This window comes from Bos indicus, chromosome 11, assembly GCF_029378745.1.
Source record: "Bos indicus isolate NIAB-ARS_2022 breed Sahiwal x Tharparkar chromosome 11, NIAB-ARS_B.indTharparkar_mat_pri_1.0, whole genome shotgun sequence".
In the NCBI taxonomy this organism is placed as follows: domain Eukaryota; kingdom Metazoa; phylum Chordata; class Mammalia; order Artiodactyla; family Bovidae; genus Bos; species Bos indicus.
Genome location: NC_091770.1, coordinates 62,134,029 through 62,153,745, shown reverse-complemented (window position 1 = coordinate 62,153,745; position 19,717 = coordinate 62,134,029). Strand labels below are relative to the sequence as shown.

General features: G+C 35.8%; 1 protein-coding gene across 5 annotated transcripts in view; it reads left to right on the top strand.

Annotated features, from left to right (window-relative positions):
* Positions 1 to 19,717, top strand: part of VPS54 (VPS54 subunit of GARP complex) — a 102,837-nt gene that overhangs the window by 73,974 nt on the left and 9,146 nt on the right. For 4 of the 5 annotated variants that reach the window (XM_070798872.1, XM_070798870.1, XM_070798869.1 and 1 more), the window contains exons 14-21: positions 389 to 570; positions 1,768 to 1,880; positions 4,904 to 4,967; positions 7,498 to 7,603; positions 8,485 to 8,572; positions 9,140 to 9,261; positions 9,372 to 9,452; positions 18,597 to 18,704. In XM_070798872.1, coding sequence (XP_070654973.1) covers positions 389 to 570; positions 1,768 to 1,880; positions 4,904 to 4,967; positions 7,498 to 7,603; positions 8,485 to 8,572; positions 9,140 to 9,261; positions 9,372 to 9,452; positions 18,597 to 18,704 — 864 coding nt within the window. Of the gene's footprint in view, positions 1 to 388; positions 571 to 1,767; positions 1,881 to 4,903; positions 4,968 to 7,497; positions 7,604 to 7,859; positions 7,961 to 8,484; positions 8,573 to 9,139; positions 9,262 to 9,371; positions 9,453 to 18,596; positions 18,705 to 19,717 lie in introns of those variants that run through there. The other variant, XR_011569298.1, reaches the window with a different exon arrangement.

The following is a 19,717-nucleotide window of genomic DNA, read 5'->3' as shown; positions in this document are numbered from 1 at the left end:
TGAATTTCAAATAAATGATTAAAAGACTTAATAAATATTTGAAATTAATATGCAGTTTTTATACATATATATGTGTATTACTAACCAAATAATTTATTAAGAAAATTAGTTGTTCTCCAGTATTATGAAAATTGTGTAGTATGACCTGAATTTATTTGAGTTACTTTATCTTAAAGGGATCAGAATAAAATTTAGACATCTTAAACTTTCAATGCTTGATTTCTGGGACTAATGTATTGGGAAATTTCATTATAAATTATCTTAAAATAATTTTTAGGAATTAGTATAAGTATTATAAAATAATTAATGTTGTTTAAGTTAGTTTTATAGCTATTCCATATTTTGTATTATACTAACTCATGAATATTATGTTATCTTTAAAATTTAGGATGGTTTTCTTGAGAAGCTAAATTCTACGGAATTCATATCACTTTCCAGATTAATGGAAACATTCATTTTAGAAACTGAACAGATATGTGGAAGAAAAAGCATGTCATTACTTGGAGCACTTCAGAGCCAAGCAAATAAATTTGTAAATAGGTTTCATGAAGAGAGAAAAACCAAACTCAGGTATTATTACCATGTCCATTCTGTTCATTTTTTTCCTCCTTTTCTTTATAAAACACAGTTATATTTAAAAGAGGAAACTTCATTGATTGGCCAATTAAAAGCCCTGACAGTTGTTTTTCTTTTTAATTATAGACATTGCGTAATTAAAATCACCATTTCTTGGCTTTTGAAAATGGAGTTAGGATGTTTATTTCCATGAAAGTACTTATCCTGATAGACTGACTTTTGCTTTCCCACTCAAAGTGAAATTAATTATGTTTTACCATTCTTCTTGACTAGGCTAAGAGATATAAAAAGGAAAATATTTCCTGAAATTATTTGTACTATTTATGAATGACCTCAGTTTATTAAGCTGTTCAGCACTTTTTTTTTTATTTTATTTTACAATATTGTATTGGTTTTGCCATACATCAACATGAATCCACCACGGGTGTACACGTGTTCCCCATCCTGAACCCCACTCTCACCTCTCTCCCCATACCATCCCTCTGGGTCATCCCAGTGCACCAGCCCCAAGCTTCCTGTATCCTGCATTGAGCCTGGACTGGCGATTCGTTTCTTATATGATATTATACACGTTTCCATGCCATTCTCCCAAATCATCCCCCCGCCCCTCTCCCACAGAGTCCAAAAGACTGTTCTATACATCTGTGTCTCTTTTGCTGTCTCGCATACAGGGTTGTCGTTACCATCTTTCTAAATTCCATATATATGCATTAGTATACTGTATTTGGTGTTTTTTCTGGCTTACTTCACTCAGTATAATAGGCTCCAGTTTCATCCATCTCATTAGAACTGATCCAAATGTATTCTTTTTAATGGCTGAGTAATACTCCATTGTGTATATGTACCACAGCTTTCTTATCCATTCATCTGCTGATGGACATCTAGGTTGCTTCCATGTCCTGGCTATTATAAACAGTGCTGCGATGAACATTGGGGTACACGTGTCTCTTTCAATCAGTTCAATGTTCAGCACTTTTTAAAAGTCTCACGTACTAGCAACAGCTAATGACCGTTACTGTTTAGAAAGTCAAATGCCTTGTACTGCATGGGCTTTACTTGAATTTAACTAAGATACACGTAGTCTTAAATATGTAAGTCTTAAGTACTCACTTGACTTTTCCTTTTCTTTTCACCCTAGGAGATAGGGTTGAAATATTATTAAAGTTTATCTTTATTTTTACTTTTGAATAGCCTTCTCTTAGACAATGAACGCTGGAAGCAAGCTGATGTTCCTGCAGAATTTCAGGATCTTGTTGATTCTATATCACATGGAAAGATTGCTTTACCTGAAAAAAAATCAGGGGGTATGTGTACTCTTTCACACATTCTGTTTCAATTTTATATTGTTTGTTCATTTTGTAAGAGTGCTTAATATTTTTTTAATTGATAGTGCCTCTTGGAAACCTTAGAACTCATATTCCCAGCTTAGTTAGTAAGTAGTTGATTTGAAAAGTATGTGGCAATTTATAATAATTTTAAATATTTATTGAATATTAACCATATTCCAAACATTGGACCAAGTGCTTTACATGCATTTACTCTCCCAACAACCTATGATAAAGATAATGTTGTTACCTTGTTTAATATTGAAGAGGCATGAGACTGCCGGGGGTTAAGGAATTTGGTATAAATGAAGATCTGTGATTTGAAACCAACTTTATGTAATTTTATAGCTGTGTTCTTAACCACTGTTCTATATTGTTTAGAGAATTGTTTAGACACTGGTAAGTGTCTACTATGTGTCAGATATTGAGACAGATAAAGGTATAATTTTACTTTAAAAGGGCTAAGTCTAATGAAAAATATATTTATTAGCAATCATAAGTAAGGTAGTCTTGATATGATAGAGAAAAACAAAATGTAAAGAACCATAGAAAAAGAAAATTATGCAGGAGACTACAGAGGAAGGGCAGGGAGGCAGGACAATCTAGAAGACAGAAGTTAAAAAATTAGAGTTTCAAGAAGAAAATTGTCATTGGTATTAAATATCAATCAGGTTTCTTGTGAAAGATACACAATGGCTAGAAATATTTTTGTATGTGAGTTAAAGTGTAATACCAGGATGCATTGTAGTTATGAAGTTCTTGAATGTTTTTAATGGAGGAGGCAGTTGCACTTTCAGTTTTTATGCATTTAATGAAAATTTAATATTTTTACATAGAAATATTTAAAAATTGTATACTGTACCATAAAATGCAACTGTATTGCAAGAGAAAGACTGATAGTAACCACTTGTTTGACACACAGGAGATCATTTGCAGTCTTTTTAATTCAGTGGCCTGATAGAGCCAGATTGTAGTTCACTGCTGAGTAATTCAGAAGGTAAGGAAGGGTAGACGAGTGTAAGGCTACCTTTTCAAACAGGCCTTTCAAGTTTGGCCCTGAGGGGAAAGTAAATGATGAAGTGGCAGCTAGAGACACAAGAGCTATTAGAGAGACTATTACCTTTAAATTCACTTAGGGAATTGAGAGAAGAATTTTAAGAGAAACTGAATTATATTTTTATGCTTAATAAAAGAGGAAGAAAGTTGATTTAAAATAAGAGTGACATAGAGTGATTGTAGGGGTAGGACCCCTGGACTTGAATCCACAGTTCAAGAGAGGGGCTCCCTCTGCCCACTGTAACGAGAGGGGGTGAGGAACAGGTGAAAATTAGAGTAATTCCAATCCAGTCGAGAGAGAAATTGAAGAAATCAAGTAAATTTCTGTTGTTTAGTGACCATTTTTAGTAGATAACAGTGTTGGGTGGTGGTCACAATTTTTAAATTGATTGTATGATATTAGCAAAGCAAAAGTGTTTAAGTGGCAAAGACTGAAAGAAAAATAAGACACTCTGATCATTCTAAATCACAAACTTAAAATTATAGGACTTATTACCCATCTGTTCTTTCAAGCTGTGTTTGATTGGAGTTCACTATCCTGAACACATTCCAATTTTGAATTAAAATCATAACTCTAAAAGTGACTTAATTTATCATGTGTTTTTCCCACAGAGTGAACTATTTATTTTCACTTCCTCTTTGTAGGATACAGACAGTAGAAAGTTTCTCTTACAAACCCTGCTCTGTCTTTTGTTTTTCTCTGACCAGGAAGAAAGTATATGCTATTAGAAATTCATTAATATTTTACTAGTTCATGCAAAGTGAAGGATCCTGGGTTATATTCATTCACCTATCATCCATTTATTGAGTTACTAAATACTTATCAAGGCATTGGGGAGATGAAATTTAACAGATAGCAGTAAATATTAATTTAGTGCTTACCCGCTGCCAGACAGTTTGTTCTAAGCACTTTACATTGTTATCTCATTTACAGGTCCATGAGCTGTAGTATTCCCATTTAACAGATATGGAAACTGAGGCACAAATAGGTCAAGCAACATACCTAAGGTTACATGGCTAGAAAGTGGTAGAGCTGGGATCCAACTGCAGGCAGACTGATGTTAGGGCCCCTTTTTAACTACTGTGCTAAGTCACTTCTCTGCAGTATTGAGTGTTGGTTAAGACACAACCCCTGTCCTCAAGAAACTTTAATCTGACATATAGAGTGAACTGTGATTAGAAATTATATCACACTGAATTTCTTTACTTGAAAGAAATGAGGATGTAGATATTTAATGTCTTAGAACATAGGGACTTGAAACTTAGGGAATCATTATGACTGACTTGCCCATGGTACTCTGTTTAATAGGCTGATTCAAGACAGTAATCCAGTCCACTGTTCTTTTCACCTCAACATACTGAATTCTGTTTTTTAATGATAAAAAATACCATTACTGAAAATAAAGTAACTTTTGGATAAAGATCATAAAAACTAAATATATAATCTCTCCACTGAATTTACGTATTAACTAGTATTCTAAAGATTATAATAAAGAAAACCAGTTGAAATGCTAGTTATGTCTTTCCAGATTAATAACACTCTTCTTCTTTTACTTCTTATCAGTCATCTGCCATGTACCAGACCTAGAGGATAGCCAGTTTGTAAGCATTATCTCTTTCACTGACAACTACACTTAAAGATAGATATCGTTGTCTATGTTTAATGGATACAGATACTGAGACTCAAAAGAAGTAATTGGTCCGAAGTCATTTATCCAGTAATTGGTAATACTGGAACTCAAATTCAAATTTCTCCGATTCCAAATCCAATATACTTTACTTACTTTGTGCTAAATTGTTTTCCAAGAAGTAGGTTTATTTGCAAAAATGAGGTCGTTCCAGGCCTTAAATAGGAACTTTTTCAGTTTTTTTCCTAGTTTAAATTTTTTATACAGTATTTTGTTTCATCTTATACCCATGTCTCTTCATTTGCTTTAACTTTCTAGCTACAGAAGAAAGAAAACCAGCTGAAGTTCTTACTGTTGAGGGGCAACAGTATGCTGTTGTTGGGTGAGTGACACATTTTTCTTTATTAGTTGAGTCAAGTATTTAAAATATAGGTCTTTTAGTTACCGCTTGATGTAAATTAGAAATTTTAGATTAACAATTGTAAATCTTACAAAGAATTTTAAATAAATTTTATGGATTCCTTTTTATTTTGTAGTATTCTGTATCCATTAGAGACTACACTGGCTAAACAAAAAAGGGGTTGGTTGATTTTTCTCATACCACAAGAACTTTGAGGTACATCCAGGGGTGCTACAGTGGCTCTCTGCTGTAAATGTCTCAGGCTCTTCCTGTCTTTTTTACCTGCAACTTTTCTTGGTGTGCAGTGTGCAGCTTATTGAAGTTGTGAGCTCTGGAGTCAAACTGCTTAGGTTTGAATCCCAACAACTCTGTTACTTTGTGACTTTGGGCAAGTTACTCTGTGTGCCTTAGTTTCCTTCTTTGTAAAACAAAATGTGGGAAATAGTACTGTACTTAGAATTATTGTGAAACAGGTAATTCCTGTAAAACATCTTGCACAGTTCTAGTTCACCTAACAAGAAGTTGATAGTTGTTGGTAGTTATTTCCATTACCATCATTTGTCATTAGGTCTTTTATTCTTTTACCAATAACAGTATTTCAAATTCAAGTTAACTAAGAAAAATATAAATTCCAGTGTTGTTTGTCTAGGACTATATGCCTTTTATTAATAGATACTTAAGATAATATCTTCATATACTTTCATAACAATAGTTTAGGTATTTTTATATATGTGATCTTATTTGATCTCTCCAACCACACTATAAAATAGACATTTCAGGTATTATTGTTCCCTTTCTATGGTTAAGAGAATTGGAGCTTAGAAGTTTAAGTATTTAATATAAAATTACCCACATGGAGCCAGAATTAGAAGCAAAATCTAGCTCCCATTATCTATATCATAATTCTTTGTCACTTTTCTTCTTTGTTTCTTGTCACTAAATGAGTCTTTTCTGAAATAGCCATCCCCTCCAGGAAGAATGAATTATCCTTGCCTTGTAACTCTGTGTGCCTCTATCATGGCTCTTTCTGCAGTGTAGTAGAGTTATTTATTTGTGTATGTATCTCCCTGGTTATTATCCGAATTCCTCAAAGATGGGGATCATTTACCATTTTAATTTTTCTTGGCACCTAATAAGCACTCAATTAGTGTGAATAGAATTTATGCTTTTTCTCAACTTGTATATTCTCCAAAACTCCAAAGTACAACCATTGTAAGCTAAAGCTTCCATTCCTTTCTTTTCTGGAATTCTTTTCCATTTCTAGTAGGATAAAACTTTTTTCAACCTCACTGTAATTTTAGTCCTTTGATCTAATTGTCATTTATTTCCTTAATTACCCATTGCAATTGGTCCTCTGTATCCGCAGGTTCTGTATCCCACTAACCAGCATGTAGAACCCATGGATATAGAGGGAAGACTTTACTATGCCATTTTATATAAAGGACTTGAGCATGCATGGGGTTTTGATATTCACGGGGTATCCTGGAACCAGTCCCCTGTGGATACTGAGGAAGGACTGTGTCTTGTTACTCTTCCCTTACTTAATGGAAATGGTCCCCTCTAGCTATCTGTCTTTCTTGCTCTTTAAGCTAAGAGACTACTGTCAAAAAGCTGAACTCTCTGGCTAAAGGGGAAGTACTGTATATTCAGCAAGAAGATTACAAACGATAGCAATGGACTCCTGCCCAGTAAAGCAGACTCTAGGATTATGCATGGAGAGTAATGTATGGTCTAACAATTAAGCTGTTATAAAGGCTAGATAGTCTCCTCCTTGAAGCACTGCTGTCTCTCCTTCAGACTTTTATAAAACGTTATTTTACATGGATCACTCATTTCTCAGAATCTCATTGAATTTAGATGTCCTGTAATGAATGGGTGTTTCCCCCTTAATTTCAACCTTATTTAACCTCCCAGTAGTGTCTCTTTTCAGCTTGTGACATATCTTGCTAATGAGCTGATAACTTTCTCATCTTTGGAAAATCTTTTGTGACTTACCAGTAAGCTTCTTAGGAGATACATTGTTCTCAGAAGCCACAATTTCTCTTTTATCTCACTAAGAAAATCTGGACTAGGCCCTTCTTAATTCAACATCTATGATAACCTGCTACATAATCAGAAACACTGCTTAAACTTTTTTCAGTGTTGGCCAAGGATTTTTAAATTGGCCAAGGAATGGGATACCTGCCTTACTGAAAAGACTTACTTATTGCAAGTGTCACAGAGAGAGTGATGTGCTCATAAGCACAAAATTTAAGGAAGTACCCTTTCTCAGTGTCATGAAAGTGCATGCCCTGCAGTTGCACAGCCTTGAAACTGAGTGCCTTCTTAATTTTACACCCTAGAGGTTTTCTGTTACCTTACTCTAGTCCCTACTTGCTCTACTTATAGGTAAAACACATCATTGAACAGTTGCCAAGATCAGTATTGATTTTTGTATGTGAAATCAGTTCGATTTTTCTTGTTTTGAGTGCCTACTGGTTCATCTCTCTCTCTCTTTTTTTGGGGGGGGTAGAACTGTATTGCTGTTGATAAGAATTATCCTTGAATATTGCCAGTGTGTGGATAATATCCCATCTGTTACTACTGACATGCTCACTCGTCTATCAGACTTATTGAAGGTATGTATGATTTCACTTTTATGGAAAAATAGTTGGAAGAAGTAATACATTAGGGTGTGAGTAATCTTCCAACTCTTAAGACATTTCAAGGTCATGGTATCTTTAAGACATTAATTTTGTGACATTTGGCTGTGGTTGATTCACAACATATTATTTGAAGGCCACCTGCTTCCTTCTCACTCAACATTTAGTGATTCCTCATTACATCTATAGAGTTGTTAATGACCTTGGAGACAGGAGATGATTTGTTCGTTAGGTGCTGAACATGACTGAGGCCACTTAGGTCAAAAAACCTGGACTGGTTTCAAATGTGCATGGAAGGAATTCACTGAACTTTACAAAATTCATCTCACTAAGGTTAGAGATTTTTCTTTAAATCATTCTTTCAGAACCATTGATGTGAAGTGAAACTGTGGTGATAGTTTTATTCAGCCATTTCATATTAACAGATATTTTAAACTGCTAGATAGAGAAAAGGCTTTATTTTTTCAAATACCTAATCTATCAATTAATTCTATCCCAAAGTTGTCATATTTTAGTCCAGAAAGATTTTGTTACCCTTTTGAAAATAGGACTATCCAATTACAAAGACTAAAACAACGAGTTTAATGATTGCAAATTCAAGATTAATTTTTGAACAACTGATTTTTTAGAATTTCTCAACTTTTTTCATACCAGACTGTAAATACTATTATTGGGAAACACCCCCTTTTTTTTTTCTGTCATTACATAAACAAATCCTAATTGCTCCTACTAGAAAAATTCATTTGGTCCTTGCATAAGAGGAAAGAGGAATGTATTATTAGAATTAACACATTGCCAGCATATAAAGTATAGTTTTTAATAAATTGTTGGTTTTTTTCTCTTCCTTCCTTTGTTAGTACTTCAATTCAAGAAGTTGCCAGTTAGTTCTTGGAGCTGGTGCACTGCAAGTTGTTGGACTAAAAACAATAACTACAAAAAATTTGGGTATGGATTCTTGCATTTAATTCACATGCTGAGGCATTTCAGTGACGTCACTATAGTTAGGTTTTTATTATACGTGGTGTTTTTGTGCCTCTAACCAAAGGCTGTAAAAGTAGCAGTTCTACTTTACTTTTTTTATGTATTGCCATAATTGAAAAATAACTTCTGGAGAAATGTTACAAGGAATTTTTAGTCTAATAAATGTAAGTTACTACAAGTTACACTACTGTTAAAAAAAATGTTAAAATATAATATGTATTAAGTACATAAGTGTGTATGGGGTGAAAGGTATCAATGTCACGAGAATCAGTTGTCCCCTTAGCTTCCTCATGCCATTCTACCCACAGCTTGAGTCCATTGGGAAAATTAGCATAATTCATTACATCATTCAGTACCAAATGATTGTCTTAAACAAAATGAAATATGTTGCTTTCTGTCACTGTGTTCTCCATTTATGTAATAAACTTGGGTCGTCTGTAGAAAATTGATTTTTTACATAATTTGATAGGTAATTGAAGTCAGCTAATACCTTTTTTTCCTCCATGATATGTCCATCTCCTGGATCTTCAGCTCTTTCTTCACGCTGTTTGCAGTTAATTGTGCACTACATTCCTGTGATCCGGGCTCATTTTGAAGCTCGACTGCAACCTAAGCAATACAGTATGCTTAGGCATTTTGATCATATCACTAAGGTATCTTTTCATGTATTTTCTCCTGGAGTTTCATAAATTTAACTCCTTAATTGTTAAGTATTTTAGATGTATCCCAGGTCTTTAATGTACAATGTTATTTCTCATTATAGGACTACCATGACCACATAGCTGAAATATCAGCTAAGCTTGTAGCGATAATGGATAGCTTATTTGACAAGCTGTTATCTAAGGTAATGATTTATGGAAATTATTAAGCTTTGCTTAAAGGCGTTGTGACTTTTCACAGTTAGTTCTAACAAGTCAAAATTCTTCAGGATATAGGGAAAAACTCGAATGTTCAGATCACCCAAATAGTTTATCTTCATTTCCTAAGGGATTTGAGGATAGGGATGAGGGAAGATGATTCCCCTCATGATGAGAGAGACCCTTTATAGAAGTAATTTTATATTAGCTGTATTGAAAATTATGTATTTTCCTCAAAAAATATTTTAGTTTGAAAGCCTTCCAGAGATAGAATTAAGAAAATAAAGATCAAAATAGGGAAAAAATTAAATTATTTGTGATAAAGTGTGTTACTTTATTTTTTAGGCTAAAAAGCAGAGCCTGAAGTGCTGGGTTATTTCCATCATAGATATTCAGTTTCCGTATTTGTTTCTTATTTGCTTCCCATTCTAAATAGGTCATTAAAAGTAGCTCTGTTTTCTAAAGAATTCTTAATTACACGGGGAAAGTATCTTCAGAAAAATGTCACTTAATCAGGCCTAGTCACTTTTGACCTATCTCTCACTCTTTACTTTCCCTAAATTATTCTGTACATGTTTTAGAGAAAAAGCAAAAATCTCATAACTTGAGAGTTTGAAGCTTTGTTTAGTTTATACTTTTGCCCCAGAGCATTTTTCGAGTAAACTCATAAAGCAAGGCTCTTTGATATGCTTTTCCTTCTACTTGGATCCTTCAAATTCTGAGATGGCAAGAGCAGCAGACACATAAAAATTATAAAAAGACAAGATAAAGTGGTGCCCATTAACACACAAATCTTTGAAGTTGACAGTGAGAAAGGAGTGATTGGAAAATAAGATTGTGTTTGTTTAATGTTTAGTTCTCAAACATTTTGGTCATAGGACCCCCTTTACATTCTTAAAAATAATTGAGGACCCCTAAATAGCTTTTGTTTATGCAGATATAGCTATCAGTGAGTACCATATTAGAAATTAAAACTAAAAAGATTTAAAACTCATCTAGAAAAATGGTACTGATGAACCTATTTGCAGGGCAATAATAGAGACACAGATGTCGAGAACGGATTTGACACAGTGGGGAAAGGAGAGGGTGGGATGAATTGAGAGTAACATTGAAATATATACATTACCATCTGTGAAATAGATAGTTGGTAGGAAGTTGTGATATAGCTCAGGGAGCTCAGCTTGGTGCTCTGTGACAACCTGGGAAGGGTGGGATAGGGGTTTCGGGGGGAAGCTCAGGAGGAAAGGGATATATGTATGTAGATGGCTGATTCATGTTGTTATATGGCAGAAATCAGCACAACATTGTGGAGAAATTATCCTCCAATTTAAAATAAAAAATTTTTTTAAAAAGAATACATAAACACACGGAACTAGACTTCAGAATTACATCACATATCACCTAAAAATTTCCAATATTCAATCATGAGAGTTTGAAAGTGAATTATATTAATCTTACTATTACTATGAACATGGTTCTTGTCTCATATATTCCCTGAAAGAGCTTCTGACTCCCAGGAATCTCCAGACTGCACTTTTGAGTAACTCTGGCATAGTTAGTAGATAACATATATGCTTTATGCTTCTCCTTTAAGAAACTTAAGGAATTTACAGTTGTGTGCAGACATACGTATATTATGCCCTCTAAATTACTAGTTTTGTGTAGAGAAAAATTATTGTTTAGAAATTCTCTGTCTTCTTCATGGTTGTGAAATGCAAACTAAATTCAAAAGCAGTTCCATTCCACCAGTTTCCTTTTTGATATATGACATTCTTCTCTGTGCCAAAAGTCAATGAATAATGCATGTAACTACCCTAAGAAGTTTACCATCTAATACAGCAAAGGACTTAACACCTAACAATGTAGACTAAAGTGAAAGTAAAAGTGTTAGTCATTCAGTCCAACTCTTTGTGACCCCATGAACTGCAGCCTGCCAGGCTCTTCTGTCCATGGAATTCTACAGGCAAGAATACTGGAGTGGGTTGCCATGTCCTACTTCAGGGGATCTTCCTGACCTAGGGATAGAACCCAGATCTCCTGCATTGCAGGAAGATTCTTACCATCTGAGCCACCAGGGTGATAATGTAGAGTGAGGTAAATGTTAAATAGTGAGACTAATAATGAACTGGGGAATAGAATGAAGCAAATCCCCAAAAATGCTGGTACTCTTAAAACCTTTTCTTTATTCTATCAGGTCATCCAGAGTTTTTGAACAAGAATTGGGACTATGGCTAGACTTTTTCCTGTAACAGTTTATTGCATTATTTTTGGTAAAGAAAAATAAAGAAAATAATGTAATGGAGTTCCATATATTTATCACGTGTATTTAACCATCATTAACATTTTTCTTTTTTTGTTGAAATATTTTGTGGTTAATTTGAGGCCCTGTAACATTTCATCCCTAAGTACTTAAGAATATATATTTCTAAAAACTTAGGGAGGTATACTTTTTTATCTAATCACATGACTATATCAAACAAGCAAAATTAACAATAATTCCTTATTATCATCTAATACTTATTCCTATTTGAAACTTATCAATTGTCCTAAGATGTCATTTTATAATAATTTGTTTGAACAAAGGCTTTTACATGATCTACATATTGCATTTGGTTATTATTATGCCTCTTCGGAGAAGGCAATGGCACCCCACTCCAGTACTCTTGCCTGGAAAATCCCGTGGACGGAGGAGCCTGGTAGGCTGCAGTCCATGGGGTTGCTAAAAGTCGGACACAACTGAGCAACTTCACTTTCACTTTTCACTTTCATGCATTGGAGAAGGAAATGGCAACCCACTCCAGTGTTCTTGCCTGGAGAACCCCAGGGACGGGGGAGCCTGGTGGGCTGCCGTCTATGGGGTTGCACAGAGTCGGACACAACTGAAGTGACTTAGCAGCAGCAGCATTATGCCTCTTAAGTCTTTTATAAATTTCAAACACCTCCCTCCCCAATTTTTATGTCTTTTTTAATGTCAAGAATATGCCTAGACATTTGCAGCTTTGTGTTTTCTTTACTACCATCCCCACTGATGACTTTTCCTTGTTACCCCAACATACATTTTCCCTGTATAGTGCTGTCATGCCCAACTGTTTGCGACCCCATGACTCAAGTCTGCCAGGCTCCTCTGTCCCCAGGGATTCTCCAGGCAAAAATACTGGAGTGGGTTGCCATGCCTTCCTCAAGTCTCTCAGTCATGTCCAGCTCTTTGTGACCCCATGGACTATACAATCCATGAAATTCTCTAGGAGTGAGTAGCTACAGGAGTGAGTAGCCTTTCTCTTCTGCAGGGGATCTTCCCAACCTAGGGATCAAGCCCAGGTCTTCCACAGTGCAGGCAGATTCTTTACCAGCTGAGCCACAAGGGAAGCCCTGTATTATCAAGTCTGTACACCACTCCCTGCTCTACTTGCTTCCATGGGTTGCCCAGGAGTTTGACCCAGTTTTTAATTCATACCAAAATAGCAGAGTGTTTGATTTGGGTTAGTCTCTCAATTTTTAGCTTTTCATTTTCTTACCTGGAATTTTAATTTGGGGAAAGAGGAATAGCATAGTAATAAAATATAGGCTGATTCTAAGAAGCTAATAAGTAAGGGCACGTTTCCTTGAGCAGAATAAAGCATTAACATCTAATGATACTACTGGCTAGACTAATGTCCGAGCCACCTTTAATTCATGTTGAGTTAAATTGTGTTAGGTTAACAGAGATACACAAAAGTGAAGAAACCTTTTATCTTGTCCTCAAATAGTAAAATATCTAGTACGATAATTATATCAGTAACTATTACAGGAGGTAGATTATATAAAGTATCATAGTAAAGTAAAGAAATGATTCAGTGCTGTTGAAGCTTTTAATGTTTTGAAATACATGGTTGTCAGCTGGGGAAGTGGGTCTGGGAAAGCTTTATGGATGAGGATGCATATAAATTTTGCTTTTCACAATTAGAGTGGGCTTCCCTGGTGGCTTGATGGTAAAGAATCCACTTGCTGATGCAGGAGACACAGGTTCAGTCCCTGGGTTGGGAAGATCCCCTGGAGAAGGAGACGGCAACCCATTGCAGTATTCTTGCCTGGGAAATCCCATGGACAGAGGAGCCTGGCAGGCTACATACGGTTGCAAAAAAGTCGGACATGACTTAGCGACTAAACTGCAACAATTAGAGCAGATTAAGTTGAGGCAAAGAGATAACACTGAGTTTACACTGTGAGTAGACATATTGATTGGAATCATAAGAAGGAAGTTTAGTGTCAGGTTTGGGCTTCCTTGGTGGCACAGAAGTTAAAGCGTCTGCCTGCAATGTGGGAGACCTGGGTTCGATCCCTGGGTTGGGAAGATCTCCTGGAGAAGGAAATGGCAATCCACTCCAGTATTCTTGCCTGGAGAATCCCACGGACAGAGGAGCTTGGTGGGCTACAGTCCACAGGTCGCAAAGAGTCGGACACAACTGAGCGACTTCACTTTCACTTTGGAGTTAGATAGACCTAAGTTCAAATTCCATGTTTGTCACACATGAGCCATTGAAGAACCTTCGGCACATTCTTAATTTATTTAAGCCTCAGATTCTATCTCTAAATGGGGATAATAATAAAAATCTCATAAAGATGTAGTGAGGATTTATGAGATAATATATGTGGAGCACTTTTCTTTTATCATATCTTTGTATCTGACTAGAGACAGTTCCAGTAAACATTGATTGCTAATGCTTTTGCTGTTGTTTTTAATAATAACAAAAGTAAGTAATTCCATAGAGCTAATGTATTAGGGTGGGTAAGCCCAAGAGTAGAGTGGGAGATACGTTGGAAAGATAGAAGAGGGCTTTGACTCCAGTGGAAAGCTAAGCAGTTTAAGTCAGGTTGATGGAGGTATAATTTACATTGAGTAAAATTCACCCTAAGTATATAGTTTGATGAATTTTATATACCTAAGTATATATATATATATACCTAAGTATATAGTTTGATGAATTTTAACCTGAATGGGGTAGTAGAATGACCACAATCAAGGTATAGAACAATTCCATCACTGCTAAACATCCTCTAGGGTATTTTTGAAGTTAATCCTTTCCCAATACCCCAAAACTATGACAACCACTGATCTAATTTTCTTCTATTTAGTTTTGTGTTTTCCAGTATGTCTTATAAATGGAATTATACAGAATTAACATCTTGTCCCAGGTTCCTTTCATTTAGCATAATGCTTTTGAAATTCATGGATGTTACAACATGTGTTAATATCTTGTTCATTTTTATTATAAAGTGGTATTGATTGAAGTACTACTATTTGTTTATCCATTCATCAATTGATAGATGTTTGGATTTTCTCCGGTTTCTGGCTGTTATGAATAATGTACATTCATGGACACATCTTTGTGTGGGCATGTGTTTTCTTTTGTGTAAATACTTAGAATATATTGATGGTGGCATAGAGATGTAAAACTTTATGGTAACTTTATTAAAAAAAACTGCCATATGATTTTCCAAAGTGACTATACAATTTCGTGATGTATAAGACTTCTGGATACTCTTTTATCTTCACCAGCTCTTTCTGTTGTCTCTGTTTTTTAACGTTAGTCTTCTGGTGGGTCTGCATTGAGTGATATCTCATTGTAGTTTTAATTTCTATAATGACTAATACGTTGAGTATCTTTTCATGTGTTAGTTTGTCATCTGTACTTTGTCTGTGGCAGTTTTTTGGTTGTCACAGTTTCGTGTGGGATGGTTACTGGTAATTAGTGAGTAGAGACTAAGGATGCTGCTGAATATCCTACAATACACAGGACAGCCCCCACAACAAAAAATTATCTAGCTCAAAATGTCAGTAGTGTAGAGGTTTAGAAATTCTGACCTAGAGTACTAACTAATGTGTAAAATAATTTGAAAGTATAATTGGTGAGACTTAGTCACTGATTCAATACAAGGAAACAAAGAAAAGAAGGAGTTAAAAACTTTTAAGTTGGAGATTTCAAGTCTGTGTGACCAGGAGGATGGTAATACTGGTAATAGTAATTGAAACAGGTAAGAGAGCAGGTTTGGGAAAGCTCATGGTAAGCTCAAATGTGGATTGGAGCATGTAATGAATGTAATAAAGGGGAGCATGTAATGAAGTGGTTCATAACTAGAGATATATTAGAAGTCATGGGATTGAACAACATTGAGAAAAGTGAGGAAGATAAGAGAGGATTAATATTAAAGTTGCTTTGCACTTAGGAGACAGGAGATAGAAGAGGGGGAAGGTTAGGAGGAAAGGAACTGGGAAAGCGTTGTACTGCACCAGGACGTTTTCAGTGTGAGGTTGTGTGAAATACTGCAGAGAAACAAGGAAGGGGAACTAAAAAAGTTATTAACTTTGGAAATTAGGACCTCTTTAGTAATTTTTTTCCAAGAGAGAAATTTCAGAAGAGGGAAGATAGTTTGAATGGTGGCAAGAACCACATTTTAAAGGTTGAGAATAAAGAAGTACAGTATCAAGTTTAAATGATTGAAGCCATGTATGGTAAAAGTCATACAGAAAGAATACTATTTTGAGGGAAAGCAGTGATGAAGGAAAGTTTTGAGGGGTATACAAGTTTACTAGGGCTGCCATAACATTCCCTCAGAGTAAGGGGCTTAGAACACAGAAGTGCATTGTCTTATAGTTTTTGGAGGATAGAAATCTCAAATCAAAGTGTCCCCAGACCATGCTCCCTCTAAAGGCTCTAACAGAGAAAACTCCCTTGCCTCTTTCAGGTGCTTCTGTCAGTTGTTGGCATTCCTTGACTTGGAGATGCATCACTTCAGTCCCTGCCTCTGTCTTCACATGACCATCTTCCCTCTGTGTGTTTCTGTGTCTAAATTTCCCTCTCCTTTCTTTTATAAAAATACCAGTCAGTGGATTTAGGGCCCACTCCAATCCAGTATGACCTTAGGAGGCTCCAAGTGGACATGAATCTTGGGGGAATATTATTCAACCCAGGACATGGGGGTAATTAAGATAAGGGGATTTTGCCATTGTGAGATTATTTCATACCCACTAGGATGGGTAAAATAAGGACAGTAACAAGTATTGGAGAGAATATGGAGAAAATGGAACCCTCATACATTTCTGGGTGAAATTGTAAAGTGGTACAGCCGCTTTGGAAAACATTTTGCATTTCCTCAAAAGGTTGAACATGGAGTTATCATATGACCCAGTAATTCTACTTCAAGAGAATTGATAACATCTGCCTACACAGAAATCTGTACATGAATGTTCATGGCATTATTATTCATAATAGCCAAAAAGTAGAAATGACCCAAATGTCTATTAATTGATGACTGGATTAACCATGGTTTATTCATGCAGTGGAATATTGTATAGCCGTGAAAAGGATGACGTCCTGGATGCAACATGGATGAACCTTTGAAAGCATGCCAAGTGAAGGAAGCCAGTCACAAAAGCGATGTGCTGTGTGATTCCATTAGTGACTAGTGTTGCCAGGAACTGAGGAGAGCGGGGAATGGGGAGTGCCTGCTAATGGAGATGGGGTTTCTTTTTGGGTTGATGGAAGTGTTTGTAAATTAGTGGTGATGGTTGTATAGCTATGAGTTTACTAAAAACCAGTTAATTGTGTACTTTAAAGGGGTGAATTTTATGGTATACAAATTATATCTTAGAACTGTTAGTAAAAAAAGAAAAGGGAAAAAAAAAAGAAAAGGGGATATTTGATATACTGTAGGCTGAAGAGAGAAATTGTTGAGTTGTCACAGTGTTGCTTGGTCCAGTCACATGATGACTTCTACATGGTTCTACTACCGCAGTATATTGGAACTCATCATTTTAATAAACTATATGAGATTAATACATCTAAAATATAGTTATTTGGCCCAAATTTGACTTATAAATGAAAGTGATGTATAATTTAAGCTGTGAACTCTATAATATGGGCCAAAAGGTGATTATCTAAATCATACCAGTGTACTGTTCCAGATGTAAGAATAATAAATGAATTTACCTAATTAAAAAATTTTTAGTATAGATACTTGAAAATTAGGGTAAATATTACAGTATTGGCCCACCTACAAAAGAAAAAGAACATTTTAGTTCTACCAGTTTTATTGATTTCAGATATGACCACTTTGAACACATTCTAAAAATCATGTTTAAAAAACAAAATGTTAATTTGAAGGGCCTACTTTAATGATTCATTATTCTATATTGAGCCAGAATAGTAGCTAACATTTTTGAGTACTTCCTTTATATCACACACAGTTTTGAGTTCTTATGAACCATCTTTTAAAATCCTCAGAATAAGCCCTTTGAGATATAGAGAAATAATCTCACCTAATACAGAGAAGTAACTCACCCAATCTCACATAGCTAAGAATTTTAAGAGTTGGAATTTGGACCCAAGCAGTCCGTCTTTTGGAGAAGGCAATGGCACCCCACTCCAGTACTCTTGCCTGGAAAACCCCATGAACGGAGGAGCCTGGTAGGCTGCAATCCATGGGGTCGCAAAGAGTCAGACACGACTGAGCGACTTCACTTTCACTTTTCACTTTCATGCTTTGGAGAAGGAAATGGCAACCCACTCCAGTGTTCTTGCCTGGAGAATCCCAGGGACGGTGGAGCCTGATGAGCTGCCGTCTATGGAGTCGCACGGAGTCGGACACGACTGAAGCTACTTAGCAGCAGCAGCAGTCCATCTAGGGCTTCCCAGGTTGCACCATGGTAAAGAATCTGCCTACCAGTGCAGGAGACACAAGAGATGCAGTTCCATCTCTGAGTCAAGATCCTCTGGAGTAAAGAATGGTAACCCACTCCAGTATTCTGGCCTGGAATATTCCATGGACAAAGGAGCCTGGTGGGCTACAGTCCATGGGGTCACAAAGAGTCAGACCGTGACTGAGCAACACATCACACGCCCCTCTTATGAAGGGAAGCATAAGATCTGTGTTCTTAGCCACTAAATTATGCTGGCTGTCTCAAAGTAGATTAGAATTTTTGATGAAAAATTTTTGAGATTTGCATGAGTAGCACAGAATATAGTTGAAGTGTAAGCTTCAACTATATCAGAGTTAGATGTGTAAGGGCAGAAAATAATATGTTTTAGTGAACAGTGGGGATAGTACACATTACAGAGGACATGAATATAATTCTCATTATTTTTCCCTGCCAGTATGAAGTGAAAGCTCCCGTTCCTTCTGCCTGTTTCAGGAATATTTGTAAGCAAATGGCAAAAATGCATGAAGCTATATTTGATCTCCTTCCTGAAGAACAAACGCAAGTGAGTAGTAATTCCTAAAACTATTATATATATCATAATATGCATGCAGAATTGAAGTGTTTTTATGTACTGTTGACATATGTAAGCTTAGTTCATGTTCCAATATGATCATTATTATTTTTTTCCAGTTGTTATATTGACTTGTGGAACATGGATAGAAATTCTGATTTCAAAGCCCTCCTTGCCCTGACAGGCTAGTGCAGTGGTAGCTTTGCTCTGTGCTCAGCATTCTAAAAAGCACATTTTTATTTGTCCATTGGGTCATCAGAAGTCCCAGATTCTACCAACATTATTTATTACATTATTAGTTTGAAAATCAGGGCTAGCATTTAATCAGTGAATAGTAGAATAAGTTACACATTGATTATAATCCAAATTGGATAGGGAAGAAATTACTGTTTGACTTAATAATTCAAATCAGTATACCTTAATGTTTGTTAGGTCAGCATAAATGATGTGTAGTAGGCACAAATAAGGAAAAATAGCAAAATGGGTAGACTTTAGCATCTCTTGCCTATGAAGTATCCACCCTCTGCCTCTGTTTTCCCTACACGATCATCCATATTCTCTTCACTTTTCCACTACATTCCTACCCCTGACTTCCCTCAATTTCATTTCCTAGGAGTACTTTAAAGGTTCCAGTACTTCTTTTTTTCAGTCTTCTTTATCCACCTTAGTTTGTTCCCTTTATACCAGGTGATCAATCAAGCTTAGTTGTATTTAGGGTCGGGAAGATCCCCTGGAGGAGGGCATGGCAACAGTGTTCTTGCCTGGAGAGTCCCATGGACAGAGGAGCCTGGCGGGCTACAGTTCATAGGCTTGCAAAGAGTCAGACACGACTGAAGCGACTTCACAAACACAGTGTTATAATTAGTACAAGCCTAGTTGTTATATGACTAATGATCTTAGCTTTCACTGAAATTTTTGCTCTTCAGACAAATTTCTTATTTCAGTTTGTCTCTAATTGGTTGAGTGCATGGCATTGGTATTTGGGAGCAAAGTGTAGGTTTTGT